This window comes from Anomaloglossus baeobatrachus, chromosome 5 (assembly GCF_048569485.1).
Source record: "Anomaloglossus baeobatrachus isolate aAnoBae1 chromosome 5, aAnoBae1.hap1, whole genome shotgun sequence".
NCBI lineage: Eukaryota > Metazoa > Chordata > Amphibia > Anura > Aromobatidae > Anomaloglossus > Anomaloglossus baeobatrachus.
Window position 1 is genome coordinate 243,654,849 of NC_134357.1, and position 17,904 is coordinate 243,672,752.

The following is a 17,904-nucleotide window of genomic DNA, read 5'->3' on the forward strand; positions in this document are numbered from 1 at the left end:
GCAGAGCCTCATATGAATAAAGTGGAGGTTAGGTATGCGGCATACATTGTCTATAGGACTGCTGGAGAAAGCTGAGCACTGTTCTTGAATGTTAGAGGTCCCATAGAGGTGTTCATGCTCCACTTGCGTAATGTTCAGATAGGACTCTGCACAGCCTTGTGCTCGTGATTTTAGAGGTGTCTGACCCCTGAATAGGAGATAACTTGCCATTTTGAGGAAACCCTTTTAACTGGACATTCCTTAAAAATCCTGCTACACCCTTGGTGTTTAGCAAATTGTTCATCGCACTTACAGAAATATTTTCTTCTGGTTGCAGCAATCTATTTCTTCATTGTACAGAACTTCCATTAGTAGAATATTTCTTTCAAACTCGGAGCGGCTCTGTTACCTGAAAGTATATTTGTGCTCATTTTGATCATAGCCATATGAGGGCTTGTTGTTTGCGGGAGGAGTTGTACTGTTGAATGACACCATTCATTCTGCCCCATTTTGTACTGGAAAACGGGAATGTAATTCCAAGTGCAGTGAAATTGCTAAAAAAAGTGCAATTCCACCATAGTTTTTTTTATTTTTTTATTTACCATGTTCACGATACAGTAAAATTGACCTGAGAATATGATTCCCCAGGTGAGTACCAGTTTGTTGATACCAAACATGGATAGTTTTATCTTTATCTTAAGTGCTGAAAAAAGATTCAGAAGTTTGTAAAAACTGGAAATTCGTGAAGCATTCCATATTTTTTTTTAACTATGTAACTCATTTCAAAGGCGGGTAACTAGATTACAAGGAATGGAAGGCCTCCCATATGATGACAGGTTGGAAAAGTTAGATATGTTTAGCTTAGAAAAAAGACGTCTCAAAGGAGATCTCATTTATATGTATAAATACATGTGTGGCCAATATAAAGGACTGGCACATGACTTATTTCTTCCAAAGACAATATTAAGGACCAAGTGTGCGAGTGGAAGAAAGGCGATTCCGGCAGCTAAATAGGAAAGGGTTCTTTACAGTTAGAGCAGTCAGACTGTGGAATTCCCTACCACTAGAGGTAGTGTGCCGCCCCTGATGCTGCCATCGCCACAGAGGTACTGCACCTCAGCCAGAGGTGTGGTGCCCCATAATGGGTAAGAAAGAGGCCATCTATCGGTTCACGCACCAAAAGCCTGCAGACACCCAATTATTAGCTCACACATTAGATCAGGGCTGGGGCATGTCCCAATAATGCTTAGCGACCAGTAATCTGGTTATGGCACTTAAGCCCCATGCACTGTCTCTAGAATCATCCAGGGGGTGGAGCTTAGTGGGTGTGGTGACTGAGGTAAAATGGGCGGAGCTAAGTTTTGAAAATTGGCAGTTAGAAGAGTCAGTCAGAGGGAGGGAGGAGACTGATAAGGGCTGAGGACCCCAGGGGTCCTGCTAAACTCTGAGAAGATGGAGGAAAGAATCCCAGTGACTTAGGGGAAGTGTCAAGCACCCCTATAGTCATGTTTCACAGACAATAGCTCAAGGTGAAGGAATTGGTCGCAAACGGGGTTCTGGTCTCTTGGCTAGGACGATACTTCAGGACTTCCTAGTAACACCGGAGGCCAGGGTGGCTGTACGCACCTTTGGGCCACAAGCAGCACACGAATCCGCTGGAAAGGGGCCACAGAGGACCAGGGAGCCCGGCAGGCAGAAATCCCTTTTGAAGGTCCCCAGAGGAAGGCAGGCAGGCAGAAGTCCCAATGCTGGTCCCTGGCCCCTGACTCAGGGCACTGTGTGGGGAGGCGCAGGACATGAGGGAGAAAGTCAGCGCAGAGAGACGGACAAAAAAGGCAAACAAAGGGTGTACCGGTACTGGCCTCAGACTTATTCGGGATCGGTGGTGGCTCATCACTCAGGATCCCAGCACACTGTGGATGGACTAAAAAGGCTGCCAAGCGTCAATCAATACAGTGAGTAAAAGACTTGTTGCAAAGCCCTGGTGTCATCTCCATTCCTCCTGCGTCACAACCTGCCCTCATAGACTCTTTATATAATCAACGGTTATCTCGGGGCCTCACTCCACCTGTGGGGAGTAAAACACCTCAGCTGCGCCCTCATCACTTGCCCCGGGAAACCCACAGCACATAGCCGCACAACCACTGGTGGCGTCACCAACTTTAAAAATCTCTAAAAATTCAACTCCCATCATCATCCCCTTTATTTATTAAAAGACTCCAGGGTCACGGAGCCGGACCCCGCCACTGCTGGCGTCCCCGGACAAGTCCTGCCCGATTCAAAGTGCCCCCGGCCCTGTTGTGGGCGTGTCCGTAGTAATGGCAGATACTATAACAGCTTTTAAAAAAGGGCTGGATGATTTCCTCAGTACACACAACATTGTTGGTTATAAATGATTTGGTGACGAAATGTATAATTGGAGGAGGAAGGTTGAACTAGATGGTTGCGCTTTTGTCACCATTTTCCGAGACACGTAGCGTTCTCATTTTTGGGGATCTGGGGCTCAGTTATGGCTTATTTTTTACGTCCTGAGCTGATGTCTTTATTCATACCATTTTTGCATAGGTGCTATGTTTTAATCACCTGTTATTGCATTAAAATGCAATGTTGTGTCGTTTAAAAAAAACTTAATTCTTCCATTTGTTTTTTTTCTCACTACGCCCTTTACCGATCAGATTAATTGATTTTATATTTTGATAGATCTGACATTTCTGAAAGAGGCGGTACCAAATATGTTTTTTTCTTTTCTTGTTACGCCCTTTACCGATCAGATTAATTGATCTTATAATTTGATAGATCGGGCATTTCTGAAAGAGTCGATACCAAATGTGTATTTTTTTTCTTTTTATTATTTTATTTTCAGTGGGTCAAAAAGGGGTGATTTGCACTTTTAGGGGGTTTTTTTTGTCTATGTCTGCACTATCTGATCTCTTCGCTGATTAAGCAATGCTTTAGTACTGGTCTGATCAGCAGAAATGCTGTGTTCTGTGAGTGTCAGCGCTCTGCCAGCATTCACTGGAAGTGAGTCATGACGGTGACAGGGGTTCTCATCTGACCCTGCGCTGTCATGACAACCCATTGGCGCCCAGTGATCACATCACAGGGCCGCCAACGGAGGCGGGGAACAACACAATCTCTGCCGTAGCGCGTTAGATTGCACTGTCAGCGTTTGACAGCACAATCTAAGGGGTTAACAGGCAAGGATGGATCAAAAGGCCCACATCAAGGGGAAGGTCGCAACCTAGAACGTATATATACGTCCTAGGTTGTATAGGGGTTAAAGCTCACCTCCTTCCAAAACCAGATGATTAAAGCTACCATCGAGTATGGCATGAAAATGGAAACATAATTGAGGGAACAATTACCTGGTGCCCTTCTTTTCACTCACTATATCCCCCGATATGACTTATCTATGCTTGGTTAGTCTGAGACTCTCCTTATGCTCTCAGATAAGAAAATAAGTCACGTGGTGATAAATCCCAGTATTATATGATCCTATAATGACCAATTGCCGTGAGCTTCCCCTGGTGGCCAGAATTCTATGCTACCATCAAGAGCTAATCATCTCGTAGTGGAGGCCAGTAGTGTCCTGTGTCCATTATTCACAACAGGTCCTCTTTTACCCTCCCAATAGTCAGGGCCTCTTCCATCCCATTTTGCCTGGATTCACAGTAATACTGTCACCTCTAGGTACAGCAATGTCGCCCTTATCATCCGTAGTTAAGTCATCCTTTCATGGTCAGCTCTGTGGTCACAGCAAGCCTCAGCCTGTCCCTTTTACCGATGCAGTGCACATGTTCTGATGACAATAAGCTCCACACTATCGGCCTGTTCCAGGCTGCTGAGTTTGCTTTCCTCCACACTTCCAGATCTCATCTAAAAGAGATGGATGCAATAGGAATCTTAGCTTTACCAACCACGTTCTGTCTTTTTCCATAGAAGGAGGTTCATTACTGATCATTTTATTGTGATAATGTTATTGGTAGTGTTCATTAACCATGAGAATTTTTTTTCTCCTTTAGGGATCTAGACATCTGGTCCCCCAACAGCAGGCCAGAACCTCAGTCTCCAGGATGGACAATGAGAAGAGTCACGTAACTGAGCAAATATTAAGCCTGACCATGGAGATCATCTATCTGCTGACTGGAGAGGTTAGAGATTACAAGGTCCTTTACCAGAAACTAATGTGAATCTTTAGAGTAGACTAAAATGTTTATTTTTATTCAGGATTATGGCGCTTTGAAGAAGTCAGTGGGTCATGTACCACCCAACTGCCATATTCCAGTCTCAGGAAAGTCGAGTAGAGCACATAGCCCTATCACATTGTTGTCCTCTCATCCAACAAACGAGAGGAACAATGAGCAGAAGATCTTAGAACTAACTAACAAGATCATTCATCTGCTGACTGGAGAGGTGAGCGCTGCTGGGAATACTGGGGCATTACACAGTAACACAAGGGATGATGTGCCTGGATGATGATGTATTATTATATATATCAGGTTCCTATAAGGTGTCAGGACGTCACTGTCTATTTCTCCATGGAGGAGTGGGAGTATTTAGAAGGACACAAGGATCTGTACAAGGATGTCATCATGGAAACTCATCAGCGCCTCAAATCACTGGATAAATGTGAGCAATTTTGAGGGTCACCTACATGCTCCCATCATCTGATCATCACATATAAGCTGCGTAGTCAGGCTCTGTGTTTATTTTAAACAGACGAGTCAAAGAGAAATACAAAAGAGACATGTTCCAGTCCACAGGAACGTAAAGAGGAAACCCGAAGTATTATTGAAGATTGCATTATGGAGCCTAATCTAGCCTGCAACAAGAAACACAACAAGGTATTTGGTATTAGTGTTGGCTCTGATTGTGGACTTTTAATCCCTTAGATGCCACACACAATTGGGGCTAAGGCACTGAAACAGTTAGACAGAGGGAGATGGCATCCTCTGTCATCCCACTGACTTTCTCTTTTCCCCTCATTTTTCAAGGATGCGATTGATGTATGCTTTGCTTTGTGTTTATGGGTTGTAATGGTAGTGAGAGGCCTTATAATGGCCTCAACATTTGCCATGAACTGTAGTTGGATAGGTTCTGCTAGAAACAGGACTTAATAGGCTGCCTGTCAGTGTATCACTGAAAAGCAGGAATATTGCACTCCAGTGCTTAAATATTACAGTGTATTATGCAAGCTACCAAAGGAGGTCATCCTAAATTCCCCTTTTGTGACTAATTATTGAAAAATGTTTATGTATTAAGGAAAAAAAAAGATAAACTATCCAAAATTTGTATGCCACGGTCATAATTTATATCTATCATTTGTTCCTGTATTCCCGGTTATATAGGATTTTTAGTCAAAGCAAATGACGTGTTAAATGCAGTGTGTGACAATGTACGTAAAAGGGTTATTCCCATCACCTAGATCCTATCCCGATATGTAGTAGGTGTAATATAATGATATTAGAAATGTAGGATAGTTCTCATGATATAGCCATGTCTCTTACCTCATGTGCAGGGCATTGCAGCTTAGGTATCCATGGTTACAACCACAAGCAACTAATTAACTGAGTGGACATAACCATGGATACCTACGCTGCAAAGCCCTGCACATGAGGTAAGAAACATGGCTATATCAGGAGAACTATACTACATTTCTAATTGGAGGTATTTATTAATAATATTATTACACCAACTACATATTGGGATATGATCTTAGAGATGGGAATAACCCTTTAAGGAGCCATTGCGTCCCAAGGTTGTTTCCACACCCAGCACCAGCCTCTTAACCTTCATTGATAGCATGTGGATAATGGCAAGTTCCAGACAAGGAAATCATACAGTGAGCTACCAATCAAGCTAAAGAAGCTGGTGCTTGGCATGGAAACAACCTTGGGAGGCATTGACTTGTTAGGTGCTCTGTCACTCCCAGAGCACTTAACACTGCATTTGCATATTAATTACAGTACAATGCTAATTATTTTGGAATGCAACAAGTGATGATACAGTGGTTGATGAAATTACATTTCAAAGACCTGCATGTATTATGCAGTTTTGGGAAGTTAATCTGTCCAGTGCAAAGTTTACATGATGCAACAGAATGCAGTAGTCACAGCAGGCAATGACCCTGTATGTTTCCAGTTTAGGTCCACAATCTGTTACATTCCATGAGATTTAGGCTAGTTTCACACTTGCGTTGAACGGGATCCGTAGCATTGCATTGTGTGACGCATGCAACGGATGCGTTGCATATAGTGGCACAACGCATGCTACAGATCGTACAAAATAACGCAATCCGTTGTAGTTTTTTTTCCTTGACTTTACACATCTGAGCATGCGCAGTTGTGTAAAGTCAGGTGCGTAACGGAATCCGTCAAATGACGCATTCTAACGGAATCCGCCACCATAGGCGTCCATTATAAAAACAACGGACGCCTAACGGATTCCTGCAAATTGCGTTTTTTTGACACTCCGCCAAGCGCAGAAAAACGTTACATGCAGCGTTCCATCCGCCCGACGCAGCGTCAAAATAACGACGCTGCGTCGTCCAGCGGATGCAACGCAGACACTTGCGTTACAGTGCGTCGTCCATATAACTCTATGGAAAATAGCGCGGTGCGTTAACGGACTGCGCTATTCTCCATAGTGACGGACTGCGCTGAACGCAAGTGTGAAACTAGCCTGACTTGCATATTTTTGCTGCATCAGAAACACAGCATTTTACAGTACAAGCAATGTGGATGGGATTCATAGAAATTTCATGCACATTCTGCTTTTTTTACGTCGTGTAAACTTGCCTGCGGTGCGTTTTTCCCAAAGCATGTCAATTTCTCTTGTGGGTACACGGAGTTTTCTGTGCGGAATTTCCCCATTGGCTAGCATTAGATGCAGATTTCACAAGTAAAAAATGCACGCACGTTTACTAAGCGGAAACACATCGAAACCAATGTAATCCGCACCCAAAAATATCAATACCAGGAAGTTTTAAAAACAAAGCAGCTTTATGTAAAGCATGACACACCAAACAGTGACAAAAAAACGCTTTAAAAAAAACGCAAGTAAACTAAGGTGCTGAAATTCTGCAGCGTTAAAAACCCAACAAACTGATCGTGGGAACGTAGCCTTAAAGTAAATGGGTTGAGTTCAGAAAGAAATCAGCCATGTTTTTCTAATTCTGAACTCCAACTTTTTAGAATTTAGGACTGATGAGCTTAAAGGGGTATTGCCATCTTTAAGATCCTCTCCTGATATGTAGTAGGTGTAATAATATTGGCAAATACCTCATATTAGACATGTCTCTTATCTCATGTGCAGGGCATTGCAGCAGATATGGTATCCATGGTTATGACCACAAGAAACTAACAGTCATTAGACGAGTGGCCTTAACCATGTATACCAAAGCTACTGCAATGCCCTGCAAATCAGGTAAGAGACATAGCTACTAATCAGGAGAACTATATTACATATCTGATTGGAGGTATTTGCTAGTAATATTATTACACCTACTTCATATTGGGATAGGATCTTTAAAGGTTGAGAATATTTTTTGGGGGGTATAACATTTTTGTAACGGATTGTGAATTTATCCAATAGTTCTGGAAATTGACTACTTTCATTACGGCAGTGACAGTGTTAGGAGGGTCTTGAAGCCAGTACAACACAGAAGTTGGGGCCTGTTTTTCATAAGTTTTAAAGTCTTAAAAAGTAGAGAATCTACTTATTAACTTTTATTTTAATTAATTATATAGGTTGAAGATGTTAACATGCGGCAAATTGAAGTCGTCCCTCAAGTGAAAAGAAAAAGGATACGTGCCATGAGCAAACATCAGGACACTGAAACTGTGATAGACCTCACCCCAGGTGAGTACGAGCCATTGGTCACCAGCAAGTGTTGTTTGCTCCTGGTGTGAACTTATCTGACCTCAGAACATCTTAAATTTGGACTCGAGAATTCTAAGATGCCTGGAGATTCTGGATTCATATTGACCACAGTAGTTTAAAGGGGCTGTTACACGCAACAACAGATCTAACGATATATCGCCGGGGTCACGGATTCCGTGACGCACATCCAGCATCATTAGCGACGTCGTTGCGTGTGACAGCAAGGTACGACCGTTAACGATGGAAAATACTCACCTTATTGTCCATCGTTGACACGTCGTTCCTTTTTAAAAAATCGTTGATTGTTGAGGACGCAGGTTGTTCGTCGTTCCCGAGGCAGCACACATCACTACGTGTGACACCTCGGGAACGACGAACTACAGCTCACCTGTGGCCGCCGGCAATGCTGAAGGAAGGAGGTGGGCGGCATGTTACATCTCGCTCATCTCCGCCCCTCCACTTCTATTGGGGGGCCGCTTAATGACGCCACACAAACTGCCCCCTTAGAAAGTAGGCGGTTTGCTGGCAACAGCAACGTCGCTAGGCAGGTAAGTCGGTGTGACGGCTCCGAACGTTTTTGTGCGCCACGGACAGCGATTTGCCCCTGACGCACAAACGACGGGGGCGGGTGCTTTCACCAGCGATATCGCTGCGTGTAACACCCCCTTTAGGGGTTTTCAGGACTTTGATATTGATGGTCATCAATATCTGTTCAGGTGTTGGACTGATGACCAGATTACAAGGCTACTTGGTGTACACCAGTAGAGAACCGGAACAACACAGCTCTGTAGACCATGTAGTTGCCTCTCTGGGATATCGCAGTTAAGTTCTCTTTGACGTCAATGGGAGTAGTGATGGGCGGACTCGGACTGTAAAAGTCCAGGTCCGCACCGTTTTAAAAGTATCCTAGTACCGGGCCTGGAGTTCTAAGAGAACTCCGGCTAATAAACGGGGTCTGGCAACTTGAGAAATTTAAAAAAAAAAGGAAAAATAAAGCAAGTGCGCTATGCTTAGCGAGTCGCGGCTGTAACTGCTTCCGGGTTGATCCCTCTTCTTCCGGGGCTGCTCATTATTGTCATCCATATTCACTGCTAGCGCCACCCACCGGCAGTCCTGGCGTCTGTGATTGGTTGCAGTCAGACACACCACCAGCCTGTGTGAGAGCGTCTGACTGCTATCATGGTATAAAAATAAATATCCATATAATGATACTCAGCACAGATAAAGCATATGGCTATAGGCTGCAGCCCCCAACTGTGCGCTTATCTTGGCCGTGTAGCAAAATAAGAGGAACCGCATGCAGCTTGCTTTTTTTTTTGTTTTTATTATTATTATTATTATTATTATTATTATTATTATTATTATTATTATTATTATTTAAATAAAATAATTTTAAAAAACGTTATTTGGTTCCCCCCAATTTTGATGCCCCACCATGATAAGGCCCGACAGCTGGGGACTGGTATTCTCAGGCTGGGGAGACCCAGTTCTAGATCCAGTGATCCGATTAGGAGTTTGCTCCAAAAATGTGTGTTTATTTATAAACTAAAGTTCAGTGTTTAAACAATCGCTGTAAAAAAATAACAATAACTAATAAAAAAATATAATAAAATCATTCAGACAAAATATAAAAAGATGTTTTCATGCGTCATAAAGTGTTTTGTACTCAAAAGGATTACTTCCTGAGGAATTTGTGCACAATGACTCCATTAATGGTTTATCATACAAATGTTCTGCTTTGATAGAGGTCAGAATTCATGCAGGAGCGTTTTACAAGGATCATGTTAGTGTGTATTAAAAAAGTAAGACTGGGGCTACCCGAATCTTAACAGTGGCACAAGTTTGCTAGGTGTTACTACTACAGCGCAATATAAGCTAATAGAGCTGCATTAAAGTCTCCCCGAGAGTGCTGCAACAAGTATTGTACACATTGATTTGGTTTGTGCTGTGATATTGGAGCGACAACTAGCAAGGTTTGGACGCACCAGTTGTGTCTTGGGGAAAGTTACCTTGTAGCCCCAGCCTATAGGTTAATTGAAATAGTGCATTGTCTGCATAGAATAAGTTACAGCGTGACAGTCGTTTTAATCTTTAGTTCATAAATTAATAGTACACATGAAAATAAGCACTTTGTAATGTATCTTATCAGAAGAATCTGCTTCTTTCTCTGCCAGAATTGATAAGTGATTATCAAAATTCTGAGGTAAAATCTGTATTCAGTGAAGGCTTTTCCATTACTGAGAGAGGAGATGGCAGTTGGTGCTGATGAGTTTCTATGACAAGGGAAGAAGCTAGAGGGAGATCTAAGCATAGAGTATTCAATATGCTTCTGAACACTTTGTTCCTGTACAGTGCCCTGCCTGACTGGTTTTTATCTTTTGCCATGTACATAAGAAAAACTGCATGTGTGATTTTACTTCCTTGTTAGCTGGTTTATAGCAGAGCTTAACTCTCTTGCAGTCCTCCACAAGGGACCTTGTAATTGCAAAGAAGTCCAGAGTTTTCTTTTTGCAGAACTTGTTTGCCATCACTGATCTATCAACAGCAAGCAGCAAACCCATCTTAATCCTTCTATATACAGCCCCATCCTGTAGTATATCACTTACCTCAGCCCCATCGTACAGTTTTTCACTTCTCTCAGCCCCTCTATATACAGCCCCATCCTGTAGTATATCCCTTATCTCAGCCCCTCTATATACAGCCTCATCCTGTAGTATATCACTTTTCTCAGCCCCATCCTACAGTATTTCACTTCTCTCAGCCCCTCTATATACAGCCACATCCTGTAGTATATCCCTTATCTCAGCGCCCATCCTACAGTATTTCCCTTCTCTCAGCCCCTCTATATACAGCCCCATCCTGTAGTTATCTCAGCCCCATCCTACAGTATTTCACTTCTCTCAGCCCCTCTATATACAGCCCCATCCTGTAGTATATCACTTATCTCAGCCCCATCCTACAGTATTTCACGTCTCTCAGCCCCTCTATATACAGCCCCATCCTGTAGTATATCACTTATCTCAGCGCCCATCCTACAGTATTTCACTTCTCAGCCCCTCTATATGCATCCCCATCCTGTATTATATCACTTATCTCAGCGCCCATCCTACAGTATTTCACTTCTCTCAGCCCCTCTATATACAGCCCCATCCTGTATTATATCACTTATCTCAGTGCCCGTCCTACAGTATTTCACTTCTCTCAGCCCCTCTATATACAGCCCCATCCTGTATTATATCACTTATCTCAGTGCCCGTCCTACAGTATTTCACATCTCTCAGCCCCTCTATATACCTCCCCATCCTGTAGTATACAACTTATCTCAGTGCCCATCCTACATTATTTCACTTCTCTCAGCCCCTCTATATACAGCCTCATCCTGTATTATATCACTTATCTCAGCGCCATCCTACAGTATTTCACATCTCTCAGCCCCTGTATATACCTCCCCATCCTGTAGTATACAACTTATCTCAGTGCCCATCCTACAGTATTTCCCTTCTCTCAGCCCCTCTATATACAGCCCCATCCTGTAGTATATCACTTATCTCAGCCCCATCCTACAGTATTTCACTTCTCTCATCCCCTCTATATATAGGCCTGTCCTGTAGTATATCACTTTTTTAAACCTCCTGAACACTACCCCTTTTGGCAATATAACTCTCTTTTTATCTCCCCATTTTACAGTACATTGTTCTTCAGTCTCATTTATATATATATACAGTTAGGTCCAGAAATATTTGGACAGTGACACAATTTTCGCGAGTTGGGCTCTGCATACCACCACATTGGATTTGAAATGAAACGTCTACAACAGAATTCAAGTGCAGATTGTAACGTTTAATTTGAAGGTTTGAACAAAAATATCTGATAGAAATTGTAGGAATTGTACACATTTCTTTACAAACACTCCACATTTTAGGAGGTCAAAAGTAATTGGACAAATAAACCAAACCCAAACAAAATATTTTTATTTTCAATATTTTGTTGCGAATCCTTTGGAGGCAATCACTGCCTTAAGTCTGGAACCCATGGACATCACCAAACGCTGGGTTTCCTCCTTCTTAATGCTTTGCCAGGCCTTTACAGCCGCATTGTTCAGGTCTTGCTTGTTTGTGGGTCTTTCCGTCTTAAGTCTGGATTTGAGCAAGTGAAATGCATGCTCAATTGGGTTAAGAGCCTGTGATTGACTTGGCCATTGCAGAATGTTCCACTTTTTTGCACTCATGAACTCCTGGGTAGCTTTGGCTGTGTGCTTTGAGTCATTGTCCATCTGTACTATGAAGCGCCGTCCGATCAACTTTGCGGCATTTGGCTGAATCTGGGCTGAAAGCATATCCCGGTACACTTCAGAATTCATCCGGCTACTCTTGTCTGCTGTTATGTCATCAATAAACACAAGTGACCCAGTGCCATTGAAAGCCATGCATGCCCATGCCATCACGTTGCCTCCACCATGTTTTACAGAGGATGTGGTGTGCCTTGGACCATGTGCCGTTCCCTTTCTTCTCCAAACTTTTTTCTTCCCATCATTCTGGTACAGGTTGATCTTTGTCTCATCTGTCCATAGAATACTTTTCCAGAACTGAGCTGGCTTCATGAGGTGTTTTTCAGCAAATTTAACTCTGGCCTGTCTATTTTTGGAATTGATGAATGGTTTGCATCTAGATGTGAACCCTTTGTATTTACTTTCATGGAGTCTTCTCTTTACTGTTGACTTAGAGACAGATACACCTACTTCACTGAGAGTGTTCTGGACTTCAGTTGATGTTGTGAACGGGTTCTTCTTCACCAAAGAAAGTATGCGGCGATCATCCACCACTGTTGTCATCCGGGGACGCCCAGGCCTTTTTGAGTTCCCAAGCTCACCAGTCAATTCCTTTTTTCTCATAATGTACCCGACTGTTGATTTTGCTACTCCAAGCATGTCTGCTATCTCTCTGATGGATTTTTTCTTTTTTTTCAGCCTCAGGATGTTCTGCTTCACCTCAATTGAGAGTTCCTTAGACAGCATGTTGTCTGGTCACAGCAACAGCTTCCAAATGCAAAACCACAAACCTGTAATCAACCCCAGACCTTTTAAGTACTTCATTGATTACAGGTTAACGAGGGAGACGCCTTCAGAGTTAATTGCAGCCCTTAGAGTCCCTTGTCCAATTACTTGTGGTCCCTTGAAAAAGAGGAGGCTATGCATTACAGAGCTATGATTCCTAAACCCTTTCTCCGATTTGGATGTGAAAACTCTCATATTGCAGCTGGGAGTGTGCACTTTCAGCCCATATTATATATATATAATTGTATTTCTGAACATGTTTTTGTAAACAGCTAAAATAACAAAACTTGTGTCACTGTCCAAATATTTCTGGACCTAACTGTATATATAGCCCCATTCTACATTATCTCACTCCTTTCAGCCCCTCTATGTATAGACCTGTCCTGTGGTATGGCACTTTTTCTAGCCTCCTGTACACTACCCCATTTGGCAATATAACTCTCCTTTCATCTGCTCTATATACAGCCCCATTCTACAGTATATAGTTCTTCAGTCCCATTTATATATAGCCCCATTCTACATTATATCACTCTTTTCAGACCCTTTATGTACTGCTCATATAACTTCTTTTAGCCCTGTACTAACAGCCCCATCCTGCAGAACATCCCTCCTTTCAGTGCCGATATAAACAGCCCTGCAGTACATCACTTTTCTTAGACACATTGCTAATTCTTGGTATGAGTTCTACGCTGTAATAAAGGCGGCTCTGCTCATTCGGTGTCACCGTCATCCCTTACAAGAGCAGCCTAGTTCCAGACACTTCCTAGAAATACAATGCTGCCAAGTGCAGAGAGATGGCACTGCGCATGATCACCCAGGAGCACGGAACTATAGGATGGTTCCAATGCCAATTGGAGAGTAAATAGAGCCTGGAGGGGCATCCTTCAGATGTAATATGTGCAATTTGTTTTAGAAATGAGTTATATTGGCATAAATGAGTACCTAGGTATACATTATAATTAGATCACAGTTTGATTTTGGTAATAAACCTTTAAGAACTATCTTGAGCGAAAAGCAGGAGGAGGAAGTGGTTTTCTGGCCCTTCATTGAGTTTGTCTGGGACTATATGAAGAGAAAGAAGACTTTATGTAAGCCTGCATCCACAGAAGCTCTGTGGTTAGTTCCTCAAAGTTGGAACAACCTCCTTGCCAAGTCCCTTCAAGAACTGTGTGCAAGTGTATTTAGAAGAATTGTGCTGTCCTGAAAGCTAAGGGCGGTCACCCCAAATACAGATTGGATTTAGATTTCACTTTTATTCATTCACTTTGCTTTTTGTTAATTGATACAAATCTTGACACTTCTATTTGTGAAAGCATTCTTTGCAGCATTTTTCCCACACTTTCCTGAACGTTTTGCACAGTACTGTGCATATGGTGGTTTAGTAGCACAGGCCAGCTGTAGCTGACACTGCTGAGACAGACCGCAAGTATACCGTGTGTGTATTGATTGGAACAAGTGCCAGCGTTTCAATAATAAATCTACTACTAGAACATTGCGGCTGGTTGGATAAGGCTATGGAAGTCTTGTGCAGTGACTGATGTAGAGGTTGTCCCCAGCGTGAGTTATAATGAAAAGAATTGCCAGCAACTGAACACCGCCATTAATACTACCCAGAACACTGCTGCTAATGTGGGGAAAATGACGACATTTTCCAGAAGCAACAGACACTGACGACCAGTGATTGCTAAACGTAAAGGGAATCTGTCACCAGTCTGTTGCCCCGTCCCCATCTGAGAGTAGCATAATGTAGAGACAGAGACCCTGATTCCAGTGATGTGTCACTGAGCTGTCTGCTGTCATTTTGATAAAAATCAGTTCTCTCTGCTGGAAATCTAGCAGTTATACAGAGATCATGGATATGCTAGACTACCTGCAGCACACCAAGTAGTCCTGTAATGATAATCTCCTGCTGATTAAACAGTGATTTTATAAAAACTACGCTAAGCAGCTCCGTAAGTTACACAACACATTGCTGGAATCAGGATCTCTGCCCCTATGTTATGCTACTCTCAGATTAGGTGGCCAAAACCTGGTGATAGATTCCTTTAATCACTACTTCATTATATCTACAGTGTCAATAATAGACAACCTCTAAATATCCAAACAACTATGCAAATCAAAAAAAGGTGCGTGGAGCCTCTGTTAGGAGTCTTGACACAGAAAATAGCCAGATATTCCTCCGGGAAGGACCTAGCCGAGGAGTGGCTCTTTTTAAGGAGACCACCATAACCACCATATTAAGTGGCCCTTTTAGTCAATATCCAACTGTTTGACGAGTTTAAAGATATGACAAGGGAATTACCAAGGCCAGGTATCCATCCACAGACAGCTGTTTCGGGGTATTGCCCCTCATCAGTGTGGAGTATGACTCTGACTAGGTGGGAGCAATGCCTAGTAGACCAACAAGACAAAACAATCACTGATCTCGGGGAGACCAACCAGAGAAAACACTGCTGGCAGCCAGCGAGGGCGCTCCAGACAGTGAAATCCTAGGTGCATTGCCCCCTGGGAAGTATTCAAATCAAAAAAAGCTGGCCTCCCCGAGATCAGTGAGTTATCAGGTTGATAAATTGAAGGGGGCCGAATACTTTCGCAAAGTACTCTATATGTGTGTGTGTGTGTGTGTGTGTGTGTGCGTGTGCGTGTGCGTGTGTGTGTGTGATCATCTATGTACCTAAATATTTCGCTAAATACAATATAAGATGATGCTGTTCGAATCGGGGTGATCCAACAAAATAAGACTCTTCAAACCTCTATAAAGAGATTAGCATAAGATGGCGCGGCTTTTGAGCCCCTTGCAGGACCACTTTTTGCATGGTATATTTTCCTCCATAGGTAAAGAGTCATGGAGAAATTCTCTGTGTGCTTTTGTTAGAAAGGTATATGCTTCAAGATAATCTATACTGCGGACCCCACATACATGTTTGATTTTTAATACAGTGCTGTGACATCTGTAGTCAACAATATGTAGTCATCAGGTTGTGGGCTTTAAGATGGGTTACCTAAAGAAAAGCTGAAGAGATACATTTGAGCTTTCTTAGGGTAAGCTCCTGTCTGTTCAGGCTGAGGGGTAGCCTCATGAATAAGTAAATTGATTTTCTCACTTAGTCTGAAATGTTTACAAATGAGTACAGAGCTGTGCCAAAGCAGGAGGACTTAAAAAGACTCTTCTAGGCTGACTAAGCAAGCTGTCCTTCTGAGTGACTGTAAAGCTGGGTTCACACATAGCGACAACGATGTTGCTGCTAAGTCACCATTTTCTGTGACGTTGCAGCGACGTCCCATCGCTGTCGCTGTGTGTGATATCCAGCAACGACCCGGCCCCTGCTGTGAGGTCGCCGCTCGTTGCTGAATGTCCTGCTTCATTTTTTGCTCGTCGCTCTCCCACTGTGAAGCACACATCGCTGTGTGTGACAGCGAGAGAGCGACGAACTGAAGCGAGCAGGGAGCCGGCGTCTGGCAGCCTGCGGTAAGCTGTAACAAAGGTAAACATTGGGTAACCAAGAAGCCCTTTCCTTGGTTACCCGATATTTACCTTAGTTACTAGCACCGCAGCTCTCATGCTGCCAGTGCCGGCTCCCTGCACACATAGCTGGAGTACACATCGGGAAATAAGCAAAGGTTTGCTTATTAACCCGATGTGTACTTTGACTATGAGTGCAGGGAGCCAGCACTAAGCGGTGTGCGCTTGTAACCAAGGTAAATATCGGGTAACCAGAGAAGCACTTTGGTTGGTTACCCGATATTTACCTTAGTTACCAAGCGCAGCATCGCTTCCACAGCGACGTGTGTCGTTATGATCGCTACTGCGTCTGCTGTGTTTGACAGCTAAGCAGCGATCATAACAGCGACTTACGAGGTCGCTGTTGCGTCACAGAAAATGGTGATGTAACAGCGACGTCGCTGTCGCTATGTGTGAACCCAGCTTAAGGGTCCTGCTGTAAACCTGGCAGGCAGACTGCGAAGAACAGGCTTTCTCAATCACCCAAGGACAATCTTATGGTTTTTTTTACCCCTGCATCAGCCCTTTTCTGTGCCCAGTTGCAAGTCCATTATGCTCTGTGTGTCCGGCTGTAAACCTATCAGGATAACTAAGCAGAACTTCTCTTTATTGTTCCTCCTGCTTCAACCCTGCTATCTGTCTGATGTAGACCTGTCAGGCTGAGTAAACAGTTAATTTCTACTATAATGCTCCTCAGCCTGAACATATCTCTGGCATTTGTACCATCGGCTTAACCTGTCCTAATGCATTCAGCCTTTGATGAGTTGAAGCCTGAAATACTGTATGTGCCTTTGAACCTTTTGGACATCATCTCGTAGCTTGTCTTCAGGCAACCTGTCTTAGGCTATGTGTTCACTGGAAAATGGAATTTTCTTAAGAAAATTCCGCAGCTATTCAAAGATTACCGCACCCGCGGTAAAAAACCGTGGCAAACCGCACCCGAAAACCGCACCCGGTTTGCTGCGGTTTTACCGCGGTATTGTTCGCGGTATTGCCGCGGTTTTGCCGCGTGCGGGTTGGGATGTGCTTTATTGCATTCAATGCAATAAAGCACATTGAAAAAAAAAAAAAAGTCATTTCACTCTGAGAAAGATAGATAAAGAGACAGAAGAATAGATAGAGGGATAGATAGATAGACAGACAGATAGAGGGATAGATAGATAGATAGATAGATAGATAGATAGAGGGATAGATAGAGGACAGATCGCTGCATTTCCCACGGTCGGCAGTGAGTTCACATTACCGGCCGTGGGAAATGACCGGTAATTACCTCTGCTGTCTGCTGCATTCATTCAGCGCTGTGTATCAGTCGCGGCTGGATGTAAGCAGCGCCGGAGCTGTGGATTATGCTGGACCTGTGGATTACGCCGGAGCTTTGTTTCGGGAGGGGTTAATAAAAGGGTTAACGAGGCTTGTTTGTTTTATTTAAAATAAAGGACTTTTCGGTGTCTGTGTTTTATTCACTTTACTTACGGGTTGATCATGTCAG

The 17,904-nt window shown here is 43.2% G+C and overlaps 1 protein-coding gene across 1 annotated transcript in view; it reads left to right on the forward strand.

Annotated features, from left to right (window-relative positions):
* LOC142311144 (uncharacterized) overlaps positions 1-17,904 on the forward strand; it is a 43,563-nt gene that overhangs the window by 9,799 nt on the left and 15,860 nt on the right. Inside the window, exons 2-6 of the mRNA XM_075349301.1 lie at positions 4,002-4,130; positions 4,207-4,392; positions 4,479-4,608; positions 4,699-4,823; positions 7,728-7,839. Of these exons, the coding sequence (XP_075205416.1) occupies positions 4,053-4,130; positions 4,207-4,392; positions 4,479-4,608; positions 4,699-4,823; positions 7,728-7,839 (631 nt within the window). The 5' untranslated portion in view covers positions 4,002-4,052. The remainder of the gene's footprint in view (positions 1-4,001; positions 4,131-4,206; positions 4,393-4,478; positions 4,609-4,698; positions 4,824-7,727; positions 7,840-17,904) is intronic.